The sequence below is a fragment of the Formica exsecta genome, unplaced genomic scaffold (genome assembly GCF_003651465.1).
Source record: "Formica exsecta isolate Colony F162 unplaced genomic scaffold, ASM365146v1 scaffold342, whole genome shotgun sequence".
Classification (NCBI taxonomy): Eukaryota; Metazoa; Arthropoda; class Insecta; order Hymenoptera; family Formicidae; genus Formica; species Formica exsecta.
In genome coordinates this window covers 70,271-94,286 of record NW_021850674.1, presented here as the reverse complement: position 1 = coordinate 94,286, position 24,016 = coordinate 70,271, and the positions used below count along the sequence as shown (strand labels likewise).

At 29.2% G+C, this 24,016-nt stretch overlaps 4 protein-coding genes across 6 annotated transcripts in view; 3 read left to right on the top strand and 1 right to left on the bottom strand.

The window, feature by feature from the left end:
• LOC115238523 (myotubularin-related protein 6) overlaps positions 1-8,602 on the top strand; it is a 12,586-nt gene extending 3,984 nt beyond the window's left edge. The window contains exons 7-14 of the mRNA XM_029812442.1: positions 150-296; positions 500-672; positions 757-927; positions 1,032-1,359; positions 6,282-6,441; positions 6,524-7,217; positions 7,661-7,933; positions 8,280-8,602. Coding sequence (XP_029668302.1) covers positions 150-296; positions 500-672; positions 757-927; positions 1,032-1,359; positions 6,282-6,441; positions 6,524-7,217; positions 7,661-7,933; positions 8,280-8,504 — 2,171 coding nt within the window. The 3' untranslated portion in view covers positions 8,505-8,602. The remainder of the gene's footprint in view (positions 1-149; positions 297-499; positions 673-756; positions 928-1,031; positions 1,360-6,281; positions 6,442-6,523; positions 7,218-7,660; positions 7,934-8,279) is intronic.
• On the top strand, positions 4,550-5,262 carry LOC115238521 (uncharacterized protein C14orf119). The gene has a single exon (XM_029812440.1). The coding sequence runs from the start codon at positions 4,558-4,560 to the stop codon at positions 4,900-4,902; it is 345 nt and encodes a 114-aa protein (XP_029668300.1). The 5' UTR covers positions 4,550-4,557; the 3' UTR covers positions 4,903-5,262.
• Positions 8,603-10,012: 1,410 nt separating the features above from the next.
• LOC115238522 lies at positions 10,013-23,286 on the bottom strand. Its single transcript, XM_029812441.1, has 14 exons — positions 21,649-23,286; positions 21,391-21,571; positions 20,663-21,316; positions 19,172-20,521; positions 16,836-16,982; positions 16,188-16,767; positions 15,800-16,050; positions 14,948-15,475; positions 13,681-14,880; positions 13,034-13,543; positions 12,512-12,876; positions 10,810-12,401; positions 10,377-10,630; positions 10,013-10,282 (listed from the first exon to the last, which is right to left on the bottom strand). The coding sequence occupies exons 1-14, from the start codon at positions 21,816-21,818 to the stop codon at positions 10,115-10,117; spliced, it is 7,950 nt and encodes a 2,649-aa protein (XP_029668301.1). The 5' UTR covers positions 21,819-23,286; the 3' UTR covers positions 10,013-10,114.
• LOC115238520 lies at positions 17,532-19,152 on the top strand. 3 transcript variants are annotated; one of them, XM_029812437.1, is made up of 3 exons: positions 17,532-17,730; positions 17,824-18,680; positions 18,762-19,152. In XM_029812437.1, the coding sequence occupies exons 2-3, from the start codon at positions 18,149-18,151 to the stop codon at positions 18,968-18,970; spliced, it is 741 nt and encodes a 246-aa protein (XP_029668297.1). In that variant the 5' UTR covers positions 17,532-17,730; positions 17,824-18,148; the 3' UTR covers positions 18,971-19,152. The 3 variants fall into 3 exon arrangements, with proteins under 3 accessions (XP_029668297.1, XP_029668296.1, XP_029668298.1); XM_029812438.1 differs by lacking the exon at positions 17,532-17,730 and having other exon boundaries at positions 18,207-18,252; positions 18,342-18,680; XM_029812436.1 differs by having other exon boundaries at positions 17,532-18,680.
• Positions 23,287-24,016: the final 730 nt, after the last annotated feature.

The window sequence follows — 24,016 nt, the reverse complement described above, 5'->3', positions numbered from 1 at the left end:
CCTGTGAATCATACAACTTTTGTCTAAAACATTTTTGTCTTAAACTTACAGATTTTAAGATATTTCAGTGAATACATTAAAATGGCCTACCCTGTATATATACACAATGTGTGTGCATGTATTTATATGTATATGTGTATATATTTCAGAAAATATCAGACAATTCTGGATTCAAGATAATAATTTTTATTCATTATTAGAGAATACAAAATGGCTTAAATATATATCGTATTGTCTACAAAAGGCAGTTGAAGTCTGTGAACGTCTTAATTTAGGAATTTCTGTCATCTTACAAGGTAGAGTTTAAAATAATCCAGTATTATGATGTAAACAATTTTTTGTATTATTAATAATAGTAATGAATATTGTAATAGAACAATCTATATATATGTTAACACGCAAAACACTAACATTGTATTAAGAATTAATATTTTGCTAAACCATAAAGATAATTATCTAAGATATGAAACTAATGATCTATAACAGAAATCTTTTTTAGAAGGTGCTGGTAGAGATTTATGCTGTGTTATATCAAGTTTAGCACAACTGTTATTAGATCCTTACTTTCGTACTATAACCGGTTTTCAATCATTATTACAAAAAGAATGGATTGCTGGAGGCCATCCATTTTGTGATAGATTAGGTCATATCGTTAAATCTAATTCAGGAAAGGTATTCATAATATCACATTTATTTTTATAAACGCTTAAGATGCTTAAAACATGTTAACTAACAAATTATTTTTTATTAATATAGTCTCCATTATTTCTTTTATACCTCGATTGCGTTTGGCAATCATATCAACAATATCCAACAGAATTTGAATTTACGGAAACATATTTGACCACATTATGGGATGCAGCACACATTTCTATTTTTGACACTTTTATTTTCAACTGTGAAAGAGATCGAGCAGTGGCAGCTATGGTAATAAATATTGTTTATTTATTTAGATCTTTAATTATTCACTGCCAAAAATGTACTAGATTTATCACATAAATAACTATAATATTATGTCCTTACTTTTTCAGGATCCTAATACACCTCTTGTACTTCGTAGTGTTTGGGATTGGCGGGAGCAATTCAACGATCAGGATATATTGTTATTTTATAATCCTTTATTTATTTCTCATAGTATCAAGAAGATAGAAAATAGGACAGTTATAAAACCTTTATATGCTATTTCCAGTTTAGAACTTTGGACGCAATGCTATTTTCGTTGGATACCAACACTTGAGATTCATAACGGTGGGCAAAGACATATCGAATTTTATATTAGATTATTACAAAATAACATCAATCAACTTAAAATAAATATAAACGATAATCGCGGTTCACCCGTAGATACCGATAAGATCGGTATCTATTCCCTTCATACGAATATTGATAGCTTTTACCCCTTTAGTAATAAAAGATCGAAAAATACTATTAGTGCACCGATTATGAACAATTCAATCTTTTTAACAGAGAGCTTATTAGACACACAATCATTAATAACTACAACCGACTGATGGAATGCTATTTTAATATGATTCAGAATGTACCTGATTACATTCCCTTTCCTTTTAGCTGTGGATAGTGCAAAACAAATTTTCAAATAATTTTTCTTAGTGTGATAAAAATAAAAACAAAATAAATATTATTTTGAAGATTATTAGTGTCTTTAGTGATTTTTTTAAAAACTTTAGTTTTTAAAATGTTGGAACATCCGTAAACAAAGAGAAGGGTGGTGTTCTAGGTACATTAAATTGACATTTAAATTGTAGAGGTTTTTTGAAAAACAATATAAATTTCTATCATAAAATAGAAATCTTATAATGTATTGAAAAACTCACGAATACGTCTCATTATTGAAAGTAACTTAAATCTTTTCTTACTAATTGTGTGTAAGTACAATAAAAATATTTATTTATGACAAGTTTTACATATTTCTATAAGCTCTCTTAATAACGGATATTATGGCAGCATGTTGAATGATTTAAAAAAATAATTAAAGTAGTGTACAAAATATTTGTATATAAATCTCAATACAAGAATAAAAAAGATAACCTTTATAGTTTTTAAGATATTTATAAATCAATTTATTTTACAAATTAATAAATAAAGTTCATAGTTAGAGCAAAATTTGTTTTATTGAGGCTACTTAATAAATTTAATAAATAATATTTGAGAAGACGTGGAGCAAAGAGAAAAAGGGGAAAAGATATATTATAATTATTTTCAAAATAATATATTTTAAAAGAGAGAGAAATATATAACTCAAACATAACAATAGATATGTTTATAGATTTCTTAGAAAGCAACACATTATCTTTTGTGTTTAGTCGTTTACAAGTATTCAGAATTTATAAATAGAATAATGTGTGTGTATGTGTGTTTTTATCATTTTCCCTTATTCTTATCATTAATAAATTATATATATTATTATCATTAATAAATAATTAAACAATTGCAATATTCTTTCTTTTATACTTCCAATCTGGAATTAAGTTATTCAAAAGTTCAAGCACAGACGTTTCACATTTTCATTTCTTTTTTCTTTTATGGATTTTCTCTAATGAGATAAAATATTACACTAAGAGTTGGTTAAATATTACAAATAATAAATATATAGTAAGTGTATCCCCAGTGATACCACTTATCAATCAAAAAATACATTATAAATAAATATATTTGTTCTTTATCTGGATTGATTGTATAAAGACATTAAGACATTTTCTGTGTATTCTGAATAATTAAAGAGAATCCATTCTGATAATCTTTCTGACTTTTACACATATATACACACACATATATTAAACCTGAGATATAGTATGAACAAAATTTATAATAAATGTGTATATGTCAAAACTATTTCTGATTGTAAGCAGATTTTATAGAGAAAGGAGGGAATTATTTTGAATTGATTTTAGTAGTTGGAAAAGTTGCAGTATAGATGAGAAAGAGAGGCTGTTCTTTTCTTTGGAATTATTATATAAAATCAGAAAACAATTATTATTATTATTTCTTGTTTGGATTTCCGTCCTTGGGATGAATAAGTTGTCTCTTCTTGTTTGATTGTAACGTAGATAGTCAGAGTCTATGCAATATTCTCTGATTCCTTTTTTTTCTTCTTTATGCTAAAGTAAGAGAATATGTGAAAATGATTTATTTAGAAATGAAGTGAAGATGTATTTATCGATACAGGCTTTAGACTATAAATTGAAGATTAAGGATTGAATTTTTTTACTAATTAGAATAAAGGGAGCTAAAATTTCTTTTTTCTGGTTTGTCAAATTTTAATCTTCAATCAATTTTCATCTCAATTTTCACCGCGCGAATCTTTAAAATCACATCAATACGGGTAAAAAAAACGAAGTTCGGGAATTCCCATTACACAAATTATACACACACACTACACATATACACACACCAGTGATGCGCAGAGCGCTCTGTGCATCACGTGAATGCGGTTCACGCTTGTGTGTGTTTTAGGCCCTGCGCACAATAGAGAAAATATTAGGAATAGGAATAAAATATTAAATATCAGAAGGAGCAATTTGGAATTATTTTACTTCAAACAAGGAAACGGAATGAATTAATTATTTCTAATTTTTATTTTTTTATTTCATTATGCGTTAAACCATTCCGTTCCTTTGTTTGAAGTAAAATAATTCCAAATTGCTCCTTCTGATATTTAATATTTTATTCCTATTTCTAATATACGCGATTAGCGGAGAACAAAGTAATATAGATACAACAAAGATGACAAATTAATTTTTTTTTTTTTTTCGTTTTCTTCTTCACGTAGTCTATAAAATTCGCTCGATTTGCGTAGAAACGACGAATCGATCAATTTTCTCGGATATTGTACGGGATTCCGTCGTGGAGAAAGAAGAAGAGGTCAACCCCAAAAAATGCAAGTTGTCGATCTAGTTGTCAATTTTCTATATTAGTCTGTGTGTTAATAAATATTACTTTTCGATGTTTTATAACGAGGAGTTCGAATGCCATTACCCGTATTCCCGTATTTCCACTTGTTTCGCTTCCAGAGCGCAGCATTTTTATCGGATCGTCGTCGTGTTCAATGATAAAATGGCTAAAACCCTGATAACACGCGCTTCTTAACGAGAACGATAATCATTGAGCGAAACGACGGCAGTTTGCACGCAGTTTGCCTAGGCTGAAACATAATTTTGGTAATTTACAATTTTCCGCAAATGTTACGTCGATCGTCTGGACAAGCCATTTGTTTCTTGACTTTCGTTGCATTTGTACATCAAATAATATTCCTAACCTGACAAAATTTTTTATATTTATATATATCTTTTTTTCTCTATTTGTTTAATTATAAAAATCGACAGTTGACAGTCGCGTTTAAAAAAAATATATATTACTATATTTTTAAAAATATAGCAATAGCCTTTACATTTTTTCAAAAGCTGTTAAAAGCAATTTTTCGTTATTATCTCCATTTAAAATAAATATAAAAAGCAGTTATATAAATTCTACATATTTTATCCTTGTTGAAATTTGCAGCTGACTATTGACAACTTTATATTTTTTTAAGCAAGCAACATGTCTACCATGTTGTCAAATGAAGCTCAACTACGTTACATGATAGAATGGTTCCAAGAATGGTCTGAAATGCAGCGGAATGATTTCCTGGGAGTATTGCTCGAGAACTGTGGCCCTCCAGGGCTTGTAAATGGGCTAGTTGCTGGAATGGAGAAAATGGATTGTGAAGGGTCTGATAGACCACCGAGCTTGTTTCAATGTCGCGTTAAACTCTTTAAAGAGTGGAGTAGCAATTGGTCGCAAAGTGAGAAGGATTCCTTGTTGGCAGCCATTAAGAATATAGATAGTAAGTTTACTGAGAAGTATGAAGAAAGATTATCAGCATTGATGGAAGATAAACAATAATCAATCAGCACTGTCCTTTACAATTTAGATTCCAGCCACACATACAGCTTTTTTTTTAATTAATAGAAGTTTGTAGAAAACTTATTTCCCTTTTTTTATATTTATATATTTATTTTTTTAAAAAAGAAATACATGTTATACCATTTTATCATGGTTTTATATGTAATACAGAAATATTAATACAATTAAATTGTATACTTTGCATACAATGAAATACGTAGAAGTGACATAAACAAAATTCTCTGATTATTATTCAGACATATCACCCTCATCAGCTTAACTGAATTCTTTTGAATTTCTTGTATGTCAAAATTTGATTTATGCCACTTCTAAAATAAAATAAATCTAATCATTGACATAAAATATTTAAAATTCAATATTGAAAATTATGGGTTTTTATTGCAGTTAATATATTGAATTAAAAGAAATCGTTTAATATGAAATAAGTGAGATATTTGTACAAATATATTTGGTAAATTTTACTTTTTTTAAATAAATAAGTAGACAGAACAGCTATTAGAGAAAAGCTGAGCGCTATTAAAGGTATGCAGAAATATTTATTTAATAATTACACAGAGCAAATTTTTGTGTCAAAAATAAATATTTTTGCGCATCTTTACAGCGCTCAGCTCCTAATAGCCGTTCTTCCTACTTATTTATTTACTTTTCTTATTTTATTTGGTAAGCCGGAAACCGGAAACCAGAATTTGTTCTGTTATCACTGCATATCGGGGATTTACACATTGCACTTGCTCTATATACGTCATTTAGAAATGATAGGTTGTAATTATTTAATATATTAATAGAAATCTGTACTATATCCCTTGAGAAACGGAAATCTATTAAGAAATAAAGAATATATCAGAACAAAGTAAAAGGTATCGTATTTATATATTATGATATTGCCATTGTTTAACAAGATTGCATCAATTGCAATTGAACATGAACATTCAATTTATTTAACTTTTACATTTTTCTCCATTTCTGTATTTGAAATGAATTAAGTGTATATATATTTTCCGTTTTTTTCTTCTAGCTAGGTAAAGAACAAAACAACAAATAAAATAAGTATGTAAAATTTGTAATTAAAACTGCTAGATTGTTTTATTAAGCAGTATTTTTTTTTATTAAAAAGTAATTTACATATTACATATAAAAATAATTTACATATAATTCTAATCTAGGAACTTGAATATTTTATGAATAGATGCCATTTTTTATGATAAATTGATTTTATATCAAGAACATGGCATCCCATGAAGAAGATGAGGAAATAAGTATAAAAGTAAAGCTTTTGAAATTACACTGCCCATTTACTTGGGAAATACAAGACAGTACGATAAAGCATTCCATAATGTACATCAATAACTATAATGTATATCATGAAAATGATACAATTGAAGATGAAACATCTTGTCCTTTAGAACTGTTGATAAAATCTTTGTTTAAATGTTATAAAGCTGTAGTAAGTGCAGATTATGATGAAGCAAAAAAAAATATTTCAAAAGCAGAAGATGTTTTAATGGAGATTCAACAAGGGTATGACGCATAATATTTATTTATGTTAATATTTTAAAGTTTCTTGTTTTTTTTACTATTATTATATTAAGAATTATTGTAGGCAAGAATTATGTCGAACATCAAGGGCAATCGAACATGTTTTTTATGCAACTAAATGTTTTTTTTTATATGAATTTGAAGAAAATCCTACTCTGTTAGAAGAGATTTTAAAAAATATTGATGATACAGAAAAATTCAATAATGAAGAACTTGGTGCCCTATATGGATGTCAAAGTGTTGTATGGTCGTGTTTAAATGATTACGGTATAAAAAAAGCGATTGATATCGCTAAGAAAGCAATAGAAAAAAATCAAGACTGTGCATTATGGCATTTTATTCTTGGAAAGAATCTCAGGCGTCAAAGGCGTTCAATAAATCTTTCATCCGAAGTATCAGATATGGAAAAAGAACATTTTGAAATAGCATATGCTATTTCTAAGAATGATGTATTTGGAATTTATTATTTACAAATGCGTATGGAGAGTTTTCATAAATTCAGGAGAGGAAGAGATCATTATATAAGAAAAACTAACAATGAAAAACAAGTATTACAAATCGCTAAGGAAATTGTTAAAACTAAACCAACAGATCATAGAGTTCTGCTAAAGTTAGCTCTTATGTTTCTACGCGCAAATGTTTCAGATGAAACATTGTTAGCGAAAGAATGTCTAGATGCTGTAAATCAAATAGCACCAAGTAATACTACATATCTGCATTACACTGCAATGTTATACCAGCAATGCGGGGATTATAGGGTTAGTATAATAAACAAATGATAACATAAGTCAGTTTAATAACATAATGATGATATTAATTTTATTATATAATCGCAAAAAAAATTCATAAGAAAAGATAACATTAAATTTTGATTTTTAAAATCTGTTTAAAAGATTGTAACAATAATAAGAGGTATTAATAGAAGTATTAATAAGAGGTAAATACAAGCTATATAATTTAGTCATATATTATACAAGAATTTTTATTTCAGTAACCATTAAACCAAATCCAATCATTTCATCCAGAATCATTAAATGATAGTACTCTAGAGAAATATACTCTTACACCAATATCTATCTTATATATGCAGTTCTATATTCATTTATTAATACTGCATTAGATAGTTTTAATAATGAGTTACTTTCTTCTTTCTTGCAAAAGAGGAAAAAATTATATATATATATGATATATTTATTTTTAGGAAGCTATAAACTATTTCAAAAAGGCTGCCGAAGGTAATAACTTTGTAGCAGAACTTTCTTATGTACAATTTGGTTGGGAAACTGGAGAGGTGGAACCTTTGCCGCATTTATTGCGAATGTTGAAGAAATATGAACATTTAATCAAAGAGCGACAAATTGCTCTCAATTTAGCTATTGCAATTACTTATTATTCTCTCCATAACAACATAACAAATGCAGCAGAATATTTTTTAAAGGCTCTTACAATAGATCCACGGAATAATAAGTTTAAGGTTCATATTGAAATATATATAATCTCTTATATTTGTATATAAAACGTTACAAAAAGGATTCAGGTTCTAATAAGATAAATCTCATAAAATCGAGTAAAAAAAATTTAGTGAAAACATGGATCGAAAAATCAAATCTATTAGAATTAAGAGCATTTTTCAATCAATTTATTACTTTGTATCTTATAAAATCCTGAACTTTTTTTAAAATTGAAAATATACACATACATATATGTATGTATATATTATACCAAATATACACAGATATGCATTAATAATATAGAAATAATTACACAATAATAGATCATGAAATATTTTTGAAATAATTAGAACTCTGTTTTTGTTTTAGACATACTACAAATATCTTGATTTTAATACCCTCAGTATTTCATCTTTTTTAATCGATCAATTATGCCCACTACTCGAGAAAAATAATTCTCAAGAGATGAGTCAAAAAATAAAAGATCTTTTGAATGTAAGGGACATAACCACCGATGATGTAACTAATTTATCAGAAGAATTTGGAAACCTTTGTGCAAATGACAAAACAGTGCAACCTGAATCAAATATTTAGTTCCAAATAATGACTGCCGAAACATTGCACTGTTTTAATTTTATTTTGGTGCAATACTTTATTATTGAATTGGTGCAATACTTTATTATTGATTTGGTGCAATACTATATTATTGATTTGGTGCAATACTATATTATTACTTTAACTTTGCCACACAATTGAATTTTATTTTAAGTATAAACTATATATTATGTTAAATATATAATATATATATATATATATATATAATTTATATATATATATATATATATACACCTTTTTTTAACATTTTACTAAGCATTTTAGAGAAAAACGTTTTGAACAAAAATTGTATGGTTNNNNTATATTTAAATAATAATAATTATAATTATTATGTTTAAATTTTTTTATTGAGAGAATAAAGATTATTAATAAATGTGTTACGAATCTAAAATTATGCATATTTTTCTTTGAATTTAAAAAAGAGCGCGCAATTTCCATCAATAGCCATATTAGGGATCGACTTCAGTGCTCTCGAAAGGCGCGTCGTGCACACGAAATTCCAAAATTTTTTCGTGACACGATGAACGTTGCCGGTGTAGGAGTGAAGATATACGATGAAGGAGTATGTGTCTATCAACACGAGACTACCCAATCCGACAAGAATGATCTGAGAACATTACTACAGAATCTACGAGACGTGCAATCGAATGTCAATGTTTTTTTAACCACACTGATTCAACAGCAAGACGCGATTAGCGGAGAACAAAGTAATATAGATACAACAAAGATGACAAATTAATTTTTTTTTTTTTTTCGTTTTCTTCAATATTTATTTAATAATTACACAGAGCAAATTTTTGTGTCAAAAATAAATATTTTTGCGCATCTTTACAGCGCTCAGCTCCTAATAGCCGTTCTTCCTACTTATTTATTTACTTTTCTTATTTTATTTAGAGACTCAGAAATATATATATATATATTGCTCATTGTATACATTCCTTTATCTTTGCATTTTATATATACACTGTATTCAAATACTATCATTATATAATCAAGTTTCATCTATATTAACTATTTTTTTTTTCCGTTTAAATTTTGTATCCAAAAGTAACATATTGTATTATAAAATAACACATTCAGGATTTCAAATTTAATTAATTTTTTAAGGTCGTAACAAATATTATGTACAAATTTTAATATTTATATTACTATAATAATAGTAATTATATAGTGTTTCAACAACTTTTAATAGCAATAATAAAATGTGTGTAATTCTCCGATAAGATCTGATTTGCTATATTTAGACTCATTTTATATTTAAAATGTATGTTTCTCAGGAGAGAAAATTTAATAAATTCCAATTTTTATGTAATAAGAAAGACAATTTCTATAATCTCTTTCTCTTTTTCGTTCAGAATTATAAAAAATACTTGTTTACATTCTTTTAATTTAACTGCAGAAAATATATCTTCTGAAGTTATAATCAACATCGTTTCTGAAGTTATAATGCAATATTACAGTGAGGAGACTCAAGAGTTCTTTAAATATTATTTATAAAATATCTTAACAATCATTTATTTTTACTTCAGTCCTGAAGTTATATACATTGTCTCATTTTCAATTCTTCTTCAAAATATAAATCTGGAAGCTTATTTCTTTGGTTCTTGTTGTAGCCATTTAAGGCATATTGTTTTAATTGCATTTTGGCCAAGTCTATCTGATTCTTTCAAGATTCTCTTTATATCTTGTGTTCTAGAATGTTTAACAGCAAGAAGATATGCAGCCTTTAATTGCTTGCTTTCAATGTATGCATTTATCTAGAAAAAGAAACAGCATTGTAAGATATATAAATAATACATTGAAATTCTCTTTTAATAAATAGATATTGATATAATTATAAGTAAATCTTACCCTAAGTTTTGTGTCGATTATTAATTTGATTAGAATATCTATATGATTTTTGAGAGCCGGATTTTGTTCACTATGTAAACGATTTGATAATAATTTCATACAATGTGTCAAAACATGATCAGAAATTACATGTGCATTAGGTGCTCCAGAGCTGCGACAGCATTTAATCAATTGCTCGATCGCGACTATGTCATTTTTTAAAGTCAACACATGGCCAGCCAAAGAATACATTTTCTGTTGTGGAAGATTATAATCTATAAAAATACAATATTAACAAAACATTAATTTAACTCTAATAATATATATTTTTAATTTTGCAAATTTATATTTTATTATGCATGATTATTTTCTATTTATCTAATTTTAATATTATATAGGATATGCATTGGGACTAAACTATTCTTATTATATTGCATTCATATTATATTGTTACCTTGTATTATTCTGAAAGCTATACCAAATCCTTCTCCAATATCACGACCACACAATATAGCTAGAACAGCCAAATGTATCTTCTGTTGCTGATTGCCAAACAATGTAGGCAATTCAAATGTCTGAGACTCGTCGTTATCAATGTTCGGGAAGAGGTTTAAAAATTCCGTTGGTGCTCTGTCTTCTCTTTCACAATTTGCTAAAAATTTCGTGATTTCCATTTGTCTGCATATAGTGTTTATATGTCTATCTATTTCCGATGGTTCCATCTCCATTGCCAGAATACTTTGACTGCTATGAGCAAAGCTTATGCTCTTCCTTTTTTTACTCAAGCTTTCGATTTGTAATTCTGACTCTAAATGTTTTTGAGCGTCTTGTAATAGATGTATCCTGTTGTGCAAATCTAAATAGGAATTTACTTCGCTGGTATAAAAATGAATGCATGTCATCGATGCTCTTATACAGTCTTTCATAAAGAGTTGTATCTGATATAAAATATGCCAATATTGTTTCCTTTCCATGAAATGACAGACAAATATTAAATACTTCTTCCAAATGAACAAAGTAGGATCTTTTGTCTTCATCACTTCGTGAAGTTTATCGGTATCGCCATTCTTCAAACAATATAAATAAACTCCATTAAGAAATAAATCACACTCTAAATCATTTTCCAATATATATGCCAGGCATTTATCAAACTCTTTATGCTTCAAAAAGAACTGTAAGATGGAGTTGTAGCTTCCATATGTCAATAGATAATACAAACTTTGTTGGTAGTAAACTGTTAGATTAAAAGGAGCCAGATATTTAGTATTAAATTGATTTTGGCTAAGAGCTTTGAGGTTGTGAAGTGTATGAAAGATTTCTTGCGTTGCGTCGGATACAGATTGAGATGACTGTTGTATTTGGAACCGTTGTACACTCAAGTTATCTAATATTTGCAAAAGTTCCGTCAATAACGGTGGATCCTTTAGAGGCCGGCACTTGGAGTATTCTTTTCTTTTCCAATAATCATCACTTTCATTCTGTCTTTTTTTCTCATTCGAAATTTCCTTTTTCTTCAGCACAATCGTGCTGCTTTCCGTCGGCTCTCTCTTTTCAAACTCTTTGGAATAAGATAATACGACCCAATCGTCAAAATCCTCGTACTCTATTTTGTCGAGACAATGGTGAAACTTCTCTCTCGCCTGATCTAAGTGTCCTACCTTCAAACAGGCCTTACCCCACGCGGCCCATACTCCCTGTGTATCCAGTCCCGCTTTCGTACTAACATCCAATGCTAATGTCCATTGTTCCTTCTCAGTAAGAAGATCACGCAATTTTCTCAACGTGTGCTCGTCTAGATCATTCGTAGGTATCAGAGCCAAACAATCGGACTGGACCAAAATCGCAATGAGATCCACTTGTGAGAGGAATCGGTCGCAGTGCGTGAGGCCAGTGTTAAAACCAAGTTTCGCGCATTTCACCTTAGCCGCGACCAATAGAGAACGTATCATTTTAATGATCACTGCATGATCGACTTCGGGGTTTATTCTGCCGCCGCCAACAGGTAGGAGCAATTGCTTCATTTCATCGCAACGATCTAGTAAGAAGCTGTATAATATAAATATTATTGTTAGTCAAGTTATCTCGTCTATTATACTTGTCTTTTGCCAAGTAGAATTTCTTTATATTACTGTATTAGAAAATTTACAAGTTATTACCTGGTATACATCTTGTGATCAGAATGCAGATTAAGGATAGTGAGACACAATGAAATATTTGGCGCATACTCGAACGAGAACTCCTCTCTTATGGTGCGATTGTGCCTCTCATCTCTCGTCAATCGCCAACAATCAAATGTCTCACTATTGGATGTCGACGAAACACTTTGCATCGCGTGCATCTGCAATACCGTTTGACGTTTGCAATCGTCGCACACGCGTACGAATACGGAATTAGGATAACCAACGACTTGCATGCGATGTTGAGAACACATGGCGCAAACAACACGACCGCACCGTCGACAATGATGTCGTCTGTTGAACATGGAAAATATTACAGCTTTGCAGCAACTGCATTCTCTTGCCTATTAAAAACAAACATTTTATTATATAAATATAATAACTGAACAATATAGGGGTATGTGTATTTTGGATAATTTTAAGAAAACTTGATACACATGCAAACTGACTAAAAGAATATTATCTCTTGTAATATTATTATTGCATGTTTTTGAGAATTACCTTATCATTAGGTACCCATTCTTCTTTTGTAGGCACGTTAACAGGCATAATAAATTCATTATTTTCAGCTTCTAGATTAGATTGTGGAATATTTTTGATTTTACTTTCGATGCCATCACGTTGAATGGATACACGAAAATCCAGCGATTTTCTAGCATAAAATCTTATAATTTTGTCAAAATTACCGATGCTTATATCGGCATGCTGTAATTTTCCATGTAACGTGTTTAGAATCTTTTGAATACTTTCAATTTTACAATTCATTAATAATTGTTCCAGCATTAATAATGGTTCTTTTATCAGATGAATATATAGCGTTCTGTCTTTACTCTCCAACATTTTCAAAATTTCCAAACCGATTAAAATTTTTTTATATTTGGATTGATCTGCTACTTTGCAGTGTTCCAGTAAATAGTTAGTGACAAACTGCAATGCGTTAATGGATTCTAATCTTTTGAGAATTCCTTTGCATATCTTTACCGATTGGCTCGACGGTAATGTTTGAAGAAACTAAAATATCAAAGTATTAATATTCATTATTGAAACATTAGATCATTATTGAAATATTAAATCATTATTGAAACGATAAAAACTCATACAGATATGGCTATATAGATACAGTTTTTGTGAGCCACATTATTGCATACTTTTAGAGCTTGCTGAAAGTCTTGCTGCTTGTTTTTTAAGAGGCCTATCAAAAAATCTTGAACCATAGGAGATTGTATCTTTAAAGAGAATGCTTGACATTCCAGCCACTCTAAGCATAATTCGAACTGATCCGTGTAAATCAACGATTTGATAATCTCAAATGAATTGATTTTTTCTGTACAGTACATGATATCGTACCATGTACTGTTGGATCTGTTCGCACAATATGGAATCATTTTATGAAATATTGTTATTCTGCACAAGATGCCGTTTATTCGACGCTTGCAATATGCCGGCAATTTGTAACTATGCTCATGTTGCAATGCGTGATATAATGCATGCTCACATATATCCATAGGCCATTTGTTGATATTGTGCAGTATTGTCTGCACCAGTATATGTATATCTTTGATTTGATATAAGTATTGCAACATTTTCGTGACAGATAGAACATCTAAATTGGAGAGTATGTAAGTTAGAATTAAATCCTTGAAGCGCTGTAATTCCGTATCGTATTTTACGACGCTGTCAGGTAAAGCATTTACAATCTCTAAAGAATTTTGCATATTACGATCTTCTCCTCTTTGCTCAAAATAACGCCACAATTCATGCACAGGTATGCTATCATGAATAGCGGTAAGAGTTTGATTGTTGTTAAATAATAATTTTAATTTATTGATCCATGGAGAATTCAAAAGATTCTCGAGGCACGCAGTACGTTTTATATTATCATAGGTATTCTCCAAAATAGTCGAATTTTCATTATGCATCCTTTGTACAAGATAAGAGAGTAGCCAACAATGGCGTTCCAAGTATTGCAGTAAACTAGATCTTAGCGTCCGAATTTGCCAAAGTGATGGTTCCATGGTATTTCTGGTAGTTTTGACCCTAGATGTATCATGTTTAGAATATCTTAATACTACTTCGTATGTATAATTGCATGTAATATTATCTATATTTTCGTTTAATATTTCAAATCCATCCGTCGACAAGAGATTCCTATTGACGCTGACGTCAGTATTTTGTGTAAACGCGTTCTGATAATGTTCTTGTATAACATCAGTAAAGCTGATTTTCCGTCTCATTGTCGGACTATTCGTAAAATCACCATCATCAGATGATATGGTTGACAAATAATGAGAGACATAATCGCGCATCGCATCATTCAAGTGTTCGTCTAACTTCTCAGTCTCGTACACCTACAACGTCGAGCATATTGATCATATTTGTCCGCACTTATCAAATAATTAATCGAGCGTAGCTTACACGAATTTCAGGCGTGCCATAAAGCTCGTTAACCATAGCGAAGATAACTCTTGGATTCTGTACAAGATCTAAATCCTGCCATGCTAATTCATTGAGTTCCTCGATTGACATAAAGAATTTCAAATCATTCGCATGATAGCCCAATAACTTTGATCTCAGAGCGGCGAGTGTTACCAGACCTAGATCACCAATCATATAGCCGATCGACATCAAGGAGACCGTACGCCTTAAGTTGCCGAGAGGCGGATCGTTGGACCATACATCCAAATTTGCGTGAAGGAACATGACATTCCAAATATTCAAGAAAAATGTCAGCGTTTCATTTCCTACAGACAATTCGCTGAGATCGAGATTAGCGAGACTTGACGTCTTATTTAACACCGCTCGCACAGCCATATGATTAGAGATATTTCTTAAGCACGAATTGTCCAGACGTGATCGCCCCGAACTTACATCATAGAGAACCTGCAGAAGTTCTGTCAATATTTCTGAGATGCATTGGTTTGGGTCTGTGACATTTTTTACATTCTGTAAAGATAATATTCTAAATTACACTATACTATGCATTATTAATTAATTAAAAAAAAAAAATGCATATATATATATATAAAGTGTTTCAAAATTAATTTGCGACAGAAACTGATAGGATCAATGATGCATTCACTGAAATGGAAAAATAAACAAACTTCTTTTTTTTTATATATAACGTATATAATATATACAACAATAATAAAACGTTTCCAGATCTATGTTTATATAATATTTTTTTTCTTCTTTCTACTCATCAAACATTGGCAAAGTTTGATCGTTTAACTTTGAAACACTCTGTATATATTTAATCAATTCGCATACCGATTCCTCTCGTTTTTGGTTCAATATGATACATCCTGAATCCTTAACATTATTATAATAATTTTTTTCATTATAATACGAAATTTTCGGACATGCGTTTACAAGAATACTGTATATTAAGTTCACTTGCAAATTAGAAGCGACTGTTTCAAACTTGTCCGGCTCTATCTTCAAATCGAATATTTGATATCCGAAATAACGATACAATGGCGTCTTTAATAAATCAAACACTGTCACTATGTTAGCATCATCTAAAAACATAATAATAACAAATTAGTATACACAAGTCAATAATATGAAACAAAATATATTCCCAATTTCGTAATTGGTTTGATAAATAAATAAATCTAAAATAAACGAACAGAGAGAGAGAGACACATAAACTTACTGATGTCTGGAATAATAGTGCATACAAGCTGCAGATAAGAATAGATATTTTGAAAATATCTTTTATCACTGTTAAAAATATCAGACATCTTTTTTATCGTTTTTAATCCTAAAACATAATTATTGCTGTCACGAAATTGCATCGCGACAATCCCAGTTCTTTCGAGATTGCGAAATGAGCGATAATTATTCTCAAAATCACTCCAAATGTCGTTTCTTTCTTTCCACTCCTTTATATACAACGGAATTCTGGCGTCACACAGTATATTTGTTACAGACATATTATTCTTACTGTCATAAAACAATTGATAAATCTTTAAAAAGAAATTCGCATATTCTATGCCATCAAACGTTTCGTGTGATTTTAAATATTTCATGGCTACATCGCAAAGATTACTCGAGATTTGATGAGTTTTGCCGATAGTCAAACTCAAGTCGAGCACGCTAAAAGTTAACATTTTTTTGCTATTTATATCTGTATTTAACATTCGTAAATGTAATTCCTGAGATGCTAGAAATGTTTCGAGTTGCTTGATGTGCTTAGAGGATTGTACAGCTTCTTGTGTAATCAATCTTATGGTCTGCAAATATATCGTGACACTTATATCTAGCACTGAGCCAATAAAATTATATGTATATAGAATCTTACCTCTAATGTGGAAGTTCCTGAATTTTTTTTAGAGAAGTCTGTTATATTTGAAGTATAAAAGTATTTAGATATATCCTGCTTAAATGTGTAAAACGCTTCTGAAAATCGAATCTCGCCGTCTACTTGCGTATTTTCCATATGGAACATCTAACAAACATAACATGTTTGTGAATAATATATATATATATTACAAAAAGTTTAAAATGTCATATCAAAAGACAACTGTGATTCTGTTAATAATCAAGATTTGTATCTTGCAAGCACTTAGTATTTAGATATATCCTGCTTAAATGTGTAAAACGCTTCTGAAAATCGAATCTCGCCGTCTACTTGCGTATTTTCCATATGGAACATCTAACAAACATAACATGTTTGTGAATAATATATATATATATATATTACAAAAAGTTTAAAATGTCATATCAAAAGACAACTGTGATTCTGTTAATAATCAAGATTTGTATCTTGCAAGCACTTTCTCATACAGTTAAATATTTGATGCAAATATTTTGTACTCCATAATTGATGTGTTATATTATAATATGTGATATATTATAATATTTTGGTTAAAATTGTAATAAAGAATTATCTATTATAGGTTGATGTACAAGATGCAAAAGTTTTTGACATTGCATTAGATGTTATGAATTATGATGAAGAGAGTGAAAATGAAATGATTCAGTCAGCAGATCTTACAGATTTAAAACCTCTCGCAGAAGATGAAAAAAGATACAAATCGTTACATTCTCATGTAAAATATTACAACGAACATAATGCTGAAAATGAAAAACAATATTCAAATGTATTTTTTTACATGCAACCATATGCAAAAGAAATATTTAATTTGCAAGAAGACAAACCATTTATTGCTGGTTTTAAGCATGAATTAGATAAAGTACAAATTGTGTTACTGGTTTTCATATTTTTTTTTAAATTATTAAATCTATGCTTTTAAATTAGTATTTCTCTCTCTCTCTCTTTCTTCAAGACTATGAAGCAGACGACAATTGCCTATGCAACATCAATTAAGACAATTAACCATACAAGTTTTTATAACAGCAAGAGAAGTATACAGAATTTAGGAAGACTACGATTACAGAATTACAATGGTACAACTATTACTACAGATTTATCTTTAATATGTATGCTTATATTAATCGTAAATCGCTTATATTAATAAAAATAAAGAGAGAATAAATATACAAAAAATATTTTTTACTAAATTAATAGACAAAAGTATACAAAATATAAAAAGTATTAGAATAAAACGTGAAGAAATAGTGAACAATTATGAAACAACATTAAATAAAGAAATGGATTTTTTCCAAGTCATGAAAGATAGGGATATTGTAACTGGTGAAGCAGAAACAACAGAATACTTTGAGAAAACACAAGAGATACATATGCAATATGACATGTATGAATATGGTCAAAAAACTACAAGTGAAAATATCAAAAATATTCTCGATCAATCTTTAACTCTGAAAGGGAGATCTACTCTTGCAGATACCGAAAGTCCCGATGAAGAGTTATACGATTATGAGAAGTTCAAAATGGAATATGAACAACAGCTGGAATACAACATAAAACATGGCAAGATACTGAATTATACCGAGAAGGATGAATTAGAGGATATTCCAAAAGAAGCATTGAAAGGATCCGAAAACTGTACAAAGGAAGAGCTAAGTCAGATTGGAATTAAGGCATTAAAATGCCTTTTATATGATTACCAGCATGTGAAGGACATAACGCATGTAAACAGAATTTTGTCAAGGACATGGCTAGTTCTCAAAATTTGGTTATTAATTTATATTTGTCTGGCAATACCCTGCTGGTGTCAAAGAGGTAATTTTATTAACTATGATGTGTCTTCTCTTGAAAAAATTATTATATGGGAAGATATATAAACAATATGTCATACTTCAGGATGGTGCTGCTGTTGTTTTCGTTGTAAATTTTGTTTTCCGCAAAAAAGAATTACATTCGCGAAACAATATTATACAATGAATCCACCTGGCACTTTTGTGAAAGATTTAAAAAAGGAGAAACATGTGAAAGAACCTATTAAATATGAAGCTACTGAATATGAGTATAATTCATATGAAACATTCGAAACTGCAATAAGAAATATATAAATATTAATATTTGTAAAATGTTAGTTTTAACCAATTTTATTAGTTACTTAATATGAATTATTAGTTTTGGGAACACAATTCTCTCTATTTTTTTTCTTTATCAACTACTCAGATATTTACTCAACATAGATTTCTAATTTGTATAAAAAAAAAGACATAATATAACTATATGTTATACATTATTACACAAAGTAATATTACCTCAATTATTTCCCGTGCCTTTTGAAAATCGTTTCTCCACAAACAGTGCAACACCAAGCTTTCTTTCGAGGCCAGCATTAAATTTATAAAGGATGGTTCCTTTTTTGCTAAAAAATCTGCTGTTGCTGTAGTAATTCTGGAACGTTTTCTGCGTTTAGTATTGCTGCCTAATAAACCAGATTCTGAACTGCTATCAGATTTAATTTTAGTCTCGTCAGAAGTGCTATCCTCTTTATAAAAGAACATGTCTTCCTTGGTGTGATGTGGAAGATTTAATTTTTCCAACATTATGGGTTCTAATTTATTTGTAATGGTAAAATTATCACATTCGTCTTGTGAAATACCAATGTTTTCGATAAAATGAGATCTCATATAAAATCTCAGTTTCCATCTAGCATCCATCAATGTTGATGTAAGGATGGATATATTTTCATGAAGTTGTTGTGCCTCTGTATGCAATCCGAGTATTTGCAGTTTATCAATTTCTTCTGTTGCAACTAAAGTACTATTCCATAAATAATGCAGCATGTCTCTTATAATATATTTGTTACTTATAAAGCCTGACTTCTCACATCCTATCAACTTGCTAATATCCGTTCTTTCGAGCGATATATTGCAATTATCATCTTTGAAATTGGCATTTGTAACATTAAAATTTTCGTAACGTAGAAATAATAAGGAAAATATATTCTCTATTGTCTGAATCCTCAATGACAAAGGAAATAAAGAAGATAAATATGATGTCATGTCAGTAAAATATTTAGCAATCTGTTTATGTTCTGTATTATAAAATTCACATAACAAAATAGTTTTCAAGGCGCTTATTATGCAACAATATGCTTGAAAAGTTTCAGATTGGCCAGATTTCTCCAGTAAATTTTTGATTGCACTGTGATCTTGATCGTGTATATTTGTTGTTATCTTCAAGACAGAAAGTACATTATGTTTTTGCAAAAGAGCGAGGATCTGCTTTACAGATATTATATGTTCGATTATATCAGATTGCGAACTTTGGAATTCCTTGATGTTTAATCTCATTGTTATAAAACATTTTCTTTTCCAATGTAAAATATATTTCACAATTTCAATATAGCTTTTTAAGACCATATGCAATTCATTTAAATCATAATCACTGTATAAATCAGAATAACATTTCTCTAAGAAAAACTTGATAGACTCACAGATTAAAATACCATTATCGCAATTTTCAAGTGAGTTAATTTCTTCTTGTGGACAATCATTTAATACTTTTAATAATAAAACTGGATATAATTGCTTTAGTAAGTCACATGAGAGCAATAATTCGACTTCAGTATATTTTCTTTTCATAGTTAAAACATAACATATATCCTGCAACATATATATAATATATATAAATTTCGTGTACACAAATTTTTAACATATATTGTAAATAAATATAGTGTTTCATTCATTAGTTGTAAATTAATTAAAATAATAAATTGCTTAAAGCTTAAAATATATAAGGCTTACCAAAATATCATTTAACCAATGTAATTTCCTTGCACTTATTCTTTTAACTAATTCTTGTTCGCATAGAAGTATTTTAAAATTTTTGGTTACTTTAAATATACTTTCACTGATTTTGTATGCTATTAACAAAGTACTGGCACTTTCAGAACATGCATACGTTTCATTCCAAAGTAAAAGCCATTCTTTGAATAATTTATCATTTTTCTTTGAATATAATGCAAGTTCAATATCTTTAACATGGTATGCTTTTGAAAGCATGGGATAAACTATCTTTAAAAACTCTATTTCTGCATTTGTATCTATATCCATTTTTGATAATATACACAGAACAATCTTTAAATATTTCCCATAAGTAATTGAATCAGTTTCTGGAGAACAAGACTCAAACATTTTATGATTTAAATACCAATTTTTTCTGACTGGAATGTGTTCTAGGCATGATTCCAATGTAAAAAAGTAAATATCTTGTAAATTGCTAACAATATTTTGTCTGATTGGAACTGTGGATATTAATTTCTTTATAATCCAACATACAATTCCTGGATTAAAATGTATACTCTCTTTTAGGAATGTGAGAATCTCTTTGGATATGGTGTTTGAAGTTTCTTTTGTAATATCCTCTATGCTTGTATTCTGGAAAAATATCATGAATTCCTGGAAAATAAAATTCTTTACAAATAAGAGTAATGCAAAATAATAGAGGAGACAAATTTTGCTAGTAAAAATACCTTAAGTGGATAATCTGATACATTGTCACATAGCTCTATAGCATTTTTTATTTGTATATAATCAAATTTTATTTGAATGTTGCGCTGTATATCGCAATTAATATTAGATGACTTGTTATCTATGACTTTCCACAGCAATATATAGGCGATCCATTGGTATTGCTCTTCATCAGCAGAATGTCTATAAATGTGTGTCACATCAAATGTAAAAAGAAATAAGAAATGACGTAATGTAATTAATAAAAAAGATTTACTCACATTAAGTTTTCAACTACAGCTTTTAATTCCGCCAAGTCAATGCAACAATTGTGATAAAAGTCTTTCAAGAAATTATTGTCATTATTTATTTGAGAAATATTTAAAGATGTATACCACAATCGAGACAAAATGCATTTATCAAATTCCAGTATCCCTGTTTGTTTTGACATTATTCCTTTATTTCTTCTAGAAGTATATTTATATAATGCATGAAAATTATTTTATCTTGTTTTCCTGTTATTTGAAGAACAATCTTGTGTGAGAATTTTCTATTAAAAGTATTTTAAAAATACTGAAGAGAAAAAATATCAATGCATGATATATAATTTATTTAATTTATCAGCATAAAACATAGTTTTAAAAAATTTTTTTAAATAGATTTCAGTCCACAGAGATAGGATGCAATATCACAATTCTCTCTCAAATGTATCCTTTTTTTTACATTCTCAGTCTTTATACATTTATAGCTTTTATCCTTTTTTTTCTGGAGATTGCTTCGAACTCGGAGAATTATATCACACACATTTACTATTAAATTGTATTACTATCTTTATTTATATTACATTATTCTCTGCCTACTTTGTAAAAAAACCACTAATATTTATACGTAAATAACAATCACTGATATCTAAACGTGACTGGATTATGGCTCCTATACGTAGGACGCGGCAACACTTGTCGTACGGCAAAAGGCGACGTGGTAGCCAATCAATTTACAACTTTTCCATAAGAGCGAATGATTGATTGGCTAGCGCGTTGCTTTTTGCCGCGCAACAATACTGTCATATGGATATGCCATTACCTCTGAAGCCGGAGCTTCATACGGTCTCCGCTTGAGGACTCCAAGATCAATTCGGAGTTTGACAGTTTGCCCGTCAAATAGATCTTATATATCTTTCTCTGTAGGTAGAAAGAGACAGCAAGTGTTTAAAATATCTTCTAATAAATATATGTGAGAAATCTTTCAAAAAGGATTAATAGGCTTCCTGTAACGTTTCTGTAAGATTCTCTTGTCGGAATGATTTTGAGAGAGAGAGAGAGAGAGAGAGAGAGAGAAGAAAAGGAGGAAAGAGAATAACGAGTATCAAAATATAATCATTTAATCACAATTACTAACTTTCGGTATAAAGATCTAGAGTACAAGATTTTCACCTATAAATTGTATAGGTGTGTATATTGCTGACATTCAATTTTTTAGTTTAAAAGGTACTCTAACGAGAATCACAGTTTTCGCAACACATAGCACAGTCGCGTCTCCGTTGTCACTTATATATATAATATATAAATGTATATTTATTCTATTTATAGGTAACACTTGACAACAATGTCGTTAATGTATATTAGTACTTTAATACTTTAACGATCTCGTGTATGTGTTTTGTAATGTACTAGCTATTTATATAATTAAGATGGACTTTCCACTCTGGTAACAAGAAATTTGCGCGATAAAACTTAGCAACAACGGCAGTGGTAAATTGGCTCAATGATTCGCGAACAATGTGATGCAGAGCTCGCTTCATAAAGAAAATCAACCAAAAGTTGTCTTCCTTTTACATCGCTGCATATTCTGCCTAGAGTATTAATGATCGAAAACAGCAGATTCCGATCTAGAAGATACAACAAAGACATTGTTAAGACATCAAATTAATCCTGAAGTTATATAAAAAAATAATTTATAGGAATAAAGCTTAAATGTGCTAGGATTAAATTAAAAATCGTCTAAAAACAGAACTTTCATGATTATTTTATCGTGATTAACGTCGTGATTCTTATTGCTCTTTCTCCCACACACAGAAAAATATATACTATATACAAGTAAATATTACTTGTTTCAAGTATTTCATAAGTTTATATATCCGCAAATCTATCATAAGTTCATCATAAGCATCAAATTTATTCAAAATATATTCTGAATCCTAATAAATTTAATATTTCAATCAAGAATATTAAATTATATAATTGAAAGAAATACATTAAATTTTTCTGATCTAATAAATTTTCTTACATTAAATTAACCATATCTGACTTTTCTTCGATAAAATTTTATAATATTCTTCAAAAGAAAATATTTACTTGTTTTGAGTACACATGATAATGAGTATTTCTAAAATTTGTGACAAGTCTATTTTAAGACTATTATTAAGAAAATATTCTTTGTTAAAGATAACTGTTATTTAAAAGAAGTAAAGTAAACTGAGTAATCATTTTACTTAGCAATAAAATAATATTTTTCTGTGTGTATTCTCGTGGTGAGATCAACATCGCGTTAAATGGACATTAAAGATAGATCTTACTCAAGGACGATCGCGCCCGTGACAAATAATTCTCGACGGAATTAAGCTTTATCGATAGTATAAATGCGTAGCTG